The sequence below is a fragment of the Pyrus communis genome, chromosome 5 (assembly GCF_963583255.1).
Source record: "Pyrus communis chromosome 5, drPyrComm1.1, whole genome shotgun sequence".
NCBI classification, from domain to species: Eukaryota; Viridiplantae; Streptophyta; class Magnoliopsida; order Rosales; family Rosaceae; genus Pyrus; species Pyrus communis.
The window spans coordinates 20,404,551-20,410,550 of record NC_084807.1 but is presented as its reverse complement, the minus strand read 5'-3'; the positions used below and the strand labels follow the sequence as shown (position 1 = coordinate 20,410,550).

General features: G+C 37.8%; 1 protein-coding gene across 2 annotated transcripts; it reads left to right on the top strand.

Moving 5' to 3' along the window:
- Positions 1 to 1,553: 1,553 nt before the first annotated feature.
- On the top strand, positions 1,554 to 5,217 carry LOC137733434 (uncharacterized calcium-binding protein At1g02270-like). 2 transcript variants are annotated; one of them, XM_068472584.1, is made up of 11 exons: positions 1,554 to 1,747; positions 1,876 to 2,070; positions 2,286 to 2,390; positions 2,541 to 2,646; positions 3,162 to 3,382; positions 3,493 to 3,569; positions 3,818 to 3,926; positions 4,043 to 4,168; positions 4,424 to 4,528; positions 4,604 to 4,711; positions 4,840 to 5,217. In XM_068472584.1, exons 1-11 carry the CDS (start codon positions 1,745 to 1,747, stop codon positions 5,065 to 5,067), a joined length of 1,383 nt encoding a protein of 460 aa, XP_068328685.1. In that variant the 5' UTR covers positions 1,554 to 1,744; the 3' UTR covers positions 5,068 to 5,217. The 2 variants fall into 2 exon arrangements, with proteins under 2 accessions (XP_068328685.1, XP_068328684.1); XM_068472583.1 differs by having other exon boundaries at positions 1,555 to 1,747; positions 4,418 to 4,528.
- Positions 5,218 to 6,000: the final 783 nt, after the last annotated feature.

Below are 6,000 nucleotides of genomic sequence, written 5' to 3'. Positions count from 1 at the left end.
CCCTCCCAGGAAAAATGAAAAATAAAAGAAAAATAAAAATAAAAGGGTTATCAATGACGGACCGACAAATGGACGGACGTCACCGACACGGTTTCTTGTCATGTTCTTGCGCGTGTAGGTACCCATGAGTCATGTTTAAGGTGCAACTAGAAGTGGTCAGTACAGATAAGGATTCTCACCTGAGCTATGGGTAAAGATTCTTTGAGCAAGTATATTGGACCGTTGAAATTTTATTCAAGGTTATAATTATTATAATTTTAAAAGAGTTCTTCATTTGTAATCGTTGGATAAAATTTTAATGGTCTGATGAACTTGCTCAAGAGAATCTTTGAGGATCCTGATCCGTCCAGTACGTACACATGCCTCGGCTTTCGGTACAAGATTTTTGTGACAAATCATTATTTCTCTTTTTCCTTTCGGCCCCATGTTTGGGTTCATTTCATGTGACATAGTACTATTTTGGTTTTATTTAATAAATTCTTACTCATCAAGGTTGAAAGAAAGTTGAAATTAAATTGTGCGGTTAATAGCAGATTTAGGAAATTTTATTTTAAAGGTAAGATATGCCACTTGACTCCTTGTTTTTGTTTTTAAGGTATTAATGTCTTGCTTTCATGACAATCATGTTTAAAGTGAGCATAAAAAAAACATTTGACAGGGTGAGCCATATTGATACACAGGGCATAACGTGGATAAATTAGGGCCTAACGTGAATTCGCTAGTGTGTCAAAGAGTAGTGCTGGGGCTTTTTTTTGTTTTTGTTTTTTACCAAAAGGATACATGGTAGCTTCGTAACGGCAGTTTACTGTTTCAGGATTCGAAAATACTCACAGGGGCATTTCAACCTTCTCTTGATCACCATCGTGTGATTCACCAGCGATAGGAATCAAACTCAAGACATACCGTATGAAATACAGGCCTGGAATTCGTCACCAACTATTGGACTACTCAGTGGTGGTTGCAGTGCTAGGTTTCAAGCCACAAAATTGGGATGCTAATTTTAGTTGGTGATGCAAGTGAAACATATAATGTATAGGGGGTTGAAGTCAAATTGCACTGAGACGATTAACTCTAATACTCAAATCATTACAAGATGATATAAACTAAAAAAAAATTAATTTCCGCACACCCCTTAAAATATCTAACAGAAAAATACAATTATTCATACATAAAAAAGAACATGAATATGTGCAAAAATCATTTTCTAAGTCAAATTGCTATCGAATTTGGTTTTCACGGTCACAGTTGCATCTAAAATTCTGACAATCTGTGCCACTTTATGCTAGTTGGAGTAGGAGTAGGACACTTGCAAATTGCAATTGGCAAATGGTAGATTTGATTGTTTAAAGTGACAAGATTGAGGAAGGCATTCATAATTATAAGATTGCAATTCCAGCACGAAGTCTAGCTGGAAAGCCTCAATATTCTTAGTTAAGATAGAAGCAGAACCTTCGGTGTGGCCCCCACCACACAAGCATCCAATTCCTTTCACTTCTATCTTCCAACGCGGACGACAAAATTGAAGTTCCAACCTTTATTTTTCACCCCCACATTTTGCTATAAGTAGCGCAGTTCATCAAAAAATCCAACTACATTGCTCTTCAATCTCCACAACTTTTAATAACTTGAAAGTTATTGCAAAATTGGAAGCAAACCCATCACTCGTTTCATCTTGTTAATCAGAACCACTCCAAATTTAGCAACTTTTGTACCAGAAACAGTTACAGTGGCAAGGATTTTTAACATGGTATCTCTCTTCTATTTCTCTCTCTAGATTCCTTCTGTTTTTCTTCCGTGGATTTGGTTTCTGAGAAAATGGGTACTCAGCAAATCGTTTATTGGATAATGGATACTGAAAATTTTGAGACGTTGCAGGGTTTAGGTGCGGGTTCTAATGTGGCAAACATTAATCGCAGAGAAAGTGAGAGCCTTTCAAGGAGCTACAGCGGCAGCTGCATTTCGTTGCCGTCGATAGCAGAGCCAAAGCCAGAGACTTTGGCAGAGCCTTGCTTAGTCTCGTGCACGACTTTCAATATTTTGGCTCCAATCTACAAAAGACTCGATCAACAGGTCCTATTCTATCCCATTTGCGTTTGTCTGTGATTTGATAATTATTTCGTTTTTGAAGTCACTTTGTTTGATAACTATTTCGTTTTTAGAGTCACTCTGTTTGATAACTATTTCGTTTTTAGAGCCGTTTGTACCCTCAAAACGAAGTGGTAATCAAACGGACTTAGTTTATCTGAGTTTGTTTTCTCAGTTTCTTTGTGGTGTGTGTGAAACAGAATCAAAGCCTTAGAGAGAGCGACTACAGGGCGTTTTGGGTGGCCAGGAACCAGAGGATTTTGGATTGGTTGCTCTGTGAATCATCTGCCATTATTTGTCTGCAGGTGATATTTGATTACACTTTTTCTTTTTTGGACCTCAAACGAAATACCCCTTGTTGCATATGAGAACAAAGTGCACTTGTATGAGGTTTTAAGGATCATAGCCCTTTCCAACTATATGTGCTGACACTAACCCATTTTTTGCAATATTAGGAGTTCTGGGTTGGAAATGAAGAATTTGTGAATATGTACCTGGACTGGCTTGGTGATGCAGGCTATACTACCTTTAAGCTCGCCCGAACCAACAACCGGGGAGATGGTATGTTGCTATCTTGAATCTATTCCTTAATGTTGATTTTAATACATTAGACTTATCTGGCATCATTCGAGTTTAGTTAAATCTCATTATTGCATTGCTCCATGGGTAAAATGCGCGGTTTTTTTAACTCACATTCATATGTTAATTCCAAGTTCGCAACTGCAATATAGGTCAGATGCTGAACAACTTGAAAGTTCTGACAAAAAATGTACATTATTCTGCACACATTGGTTCATGTTTCCTGCATTGGAGTGCTTTGTCACAACACTTTGCGGTTGAATTGGCCTTTCTTTGTTATCTTTTCCCAGTACAATTTAGCAGTCTAAGTTATTGGAGAGTTCTTCCACTGGTTCTTCATATATCAGCTAGCATTTCCAAAGGAGTTGTGTCTTAGAATGGTCCTCAAGTTTGAAATCAACTCATTTCTTGTTTTGAGAGTGTTGTCATGATTAAAATGACCTTTTTAAGTCTATTCCATGCTCTATGGCTTGACTTATTGTATTTTCTCTTTACAGGTTTGCTGACTGCTGTGAGGAGGGACTGCTTTAGTGTGCGAAACTACCGAGAGTTGCATTTTAATGATTTTGGAGACCGTGTTGCTCAGCTATTACATGTTCAGTTAGCTGCCCCGTTTTCACAAAACCAGAGAGGAAACGTTCAACAAGAAATGCTAATTGTGAATACTCATTTGTTGTTTCCTCATGATTCCAGTCTCTCTATAGTACGATTGCATCAGGTATTCAAAGTTTCCAAACAAGTTATCAACTTATGGCATATAATTGTCAACTTAGTTTAACAAGCTGCACTAGCAATCACTCTAACCCGTTTCTTGAAAATTTTTAATAGGTTTACAAAATTTTGCAATTTGTGGAGTCATATCAGAATGAAAAGAAGCTAAACCCGATGCCTATCGTACTCTGTGGGTGAGTCTCCTGCCTTGTCTTTCTTAGTTAATGTTCCATGTCAAAGTATCTCATTTCTAATACTCTGAAGAAAATCTTTAAAATATACATCCTTTTGAAGGTGCTAGCTATCCTAACTGGTAAATCCTTTTGAAGGCCTCCTTCACAAACAATGGAAATTTAATAAATTATAGGCTTTCTCTGGTTGTATTCTTTTGTGTAGGATGGTAGTTCTTATATTTGTATTTTTTTGGTTATTCTCGATGCAGTGACTGGAATGGAAGTAAACAAGGCCATGTGTACAAATTCCTTAGATCACAGGGTTTTGAATCAACATATGACACTGCTCATCAATATACCGATGCGGATGCTCACAAGGTTGGTGTTTTCTGGATTTAAATTCAGAAATCGGCGATTTACTGGCTGCCACAGGGCCCATCTAGACAATGCTCATCATCTGTTTTAACGGAATATTTGTATTTTATATCCGACAGTGGGTTAGCCACCGCAATCATAGGGGAAACATCTGCGGTGTTGACTTCATTTGGCTTCGTAATCCCAATAAGTCACGAAAACCACTAAAGACTAGTTGGTGCGAAGCTGTTTTTGGAATATTACGGGTAAGCAATTGAGTTTCCATATTCTATATTACTGTCATTAATACTCATCCGTTCACATTTTCTCTACGTACTATCTAATTCCTTGCCAGAGAGGGCAAGAATCGTAGTTCATCAGATTTATTGTGCACAGAAAGCTTTGTTCAAAACTTTTGAAAAGATGCTTCGATCCTTTATATTATAGGGCATGCAAGCTCTAGACAGTTTCTACATGCAATCCTAGTAACTTCCTTTTTCCTTTTGGGTTTTCAGCGCCAGCTTCAAAAAGCTTCGATGGCTGAAAATGATGCATTTGCCTTTCTGAAGGGTGATGGTCATGGTGATTTTATTACGTCCTCAGCTTTCTGTGAAGCACTACAACAGGTTGGTTCTATTAGCTATTAAGCTGTATAAAGTTCAAATGGAAAGATCAGACTTGCTCATATAGGTATTTTGCAGGTTAATTTAATTGGTCATCCTACGGGACTAGGTTTCCAGGAGACAAGGGATCTCTGGATCCAGGCAGATGCCGATGCAAATGGTGTTCTTGATTATGAAGAATTTAAGGTACATTACATCCATAATAATTTCGTTTATTTTCCTTTTGAAATTACATTAGCATTGCCGTCATGTAATAGTCCTTCCAAAGTACCTACAAGATTAAAATCCCGAGTCTAAAACCCTTGGCATTGCAGAATAGAATTTGGAGTTCGACAGCATCAGAGGATAAAGAAAGTCTCAACGGTAGTAGAGAGGAGTCAAAACGAGGCACGCAGGACGCCCTTGGATTCAACGTGAAGAATGCAGTTCTATACCCCCATGAGGCGGAGAAGGGAATATGGCCCGAAGATTATACTCTCTCTGATCATGCTCCACTCTCGGTTGTACTTTCACCAGAAAGGATGTCGTGTTGTAAGTCATAAACCTCACTTAACAACGCACGCGGAAAGGATATGCAGAATCTGTAGGAAATGTGTATAGCCAACAGAGGAAAGGTCCCTTCTGTGGTAGGAGTGTTTGAGAAAAAGAAAGAAAAGAGCAATATAAGGTTGGAGAGTTTTTTCTGGTTGAAATTCTTCATTCTTTTAAAGGAAACTAATGAAAATGACTTAAAAACTTTGAGTTTTAATGATAAAAGATAAAATAAAGGGTAAAGTGAATAGTACCAGGATTGATTTTTTAATATAAAAATATGGTTTTTTTTTAAAGTGAACAGTACCATGAAATTTTCGTTAAGACTCCCTTTTAACTGTTTCTCACTAGCCTTGACCAAATTAATCTTTATCTTTTGGGGAAGGAGGGAGGAGGATCATGTGTGTGGGTCTCCAGCAGCTGTAATGTGGAATTCTTTTTACTACACATGCTAAATTAGTAATTTGGGATGCTTTCTGCACATCCGTTTGTATCTCGTCCCTTTGTTTTTTGTGAAGAAACCAGACGAGAATCAAGGACCAAAATTAATGGGCGTGCAAAAAGTCAAAACGGGTTTGCAGAAATAAATTTCTCATGAAATCTAGGTACTGAATTGACAAGCAAGACATAGCAAATCTTAGCTGCCATGAGATACTATAGACAAAGCCCTCATAATAGCTCATACGCTCGTACCAATGTGTAGCTTTATGCATTGCTCATACACAAAGCTATTTGCATGATTTCCAGGTGTGTGTTGAGCACAACGCTCGTCCAAGAGTAATTGAAAATCACTTTATCTGAGCGTTAAGCCTGACAACATGTATGTCTCTTTATATATTTCTTTTCCCATCTGTGGCCAGAGCAAGGTTTAAAGTTGATGTTTGGACATACCTTTCCTAAAGCTTCGTGCTAGAAAATTGTCAAGCCTGCCAACTGGCTTGATA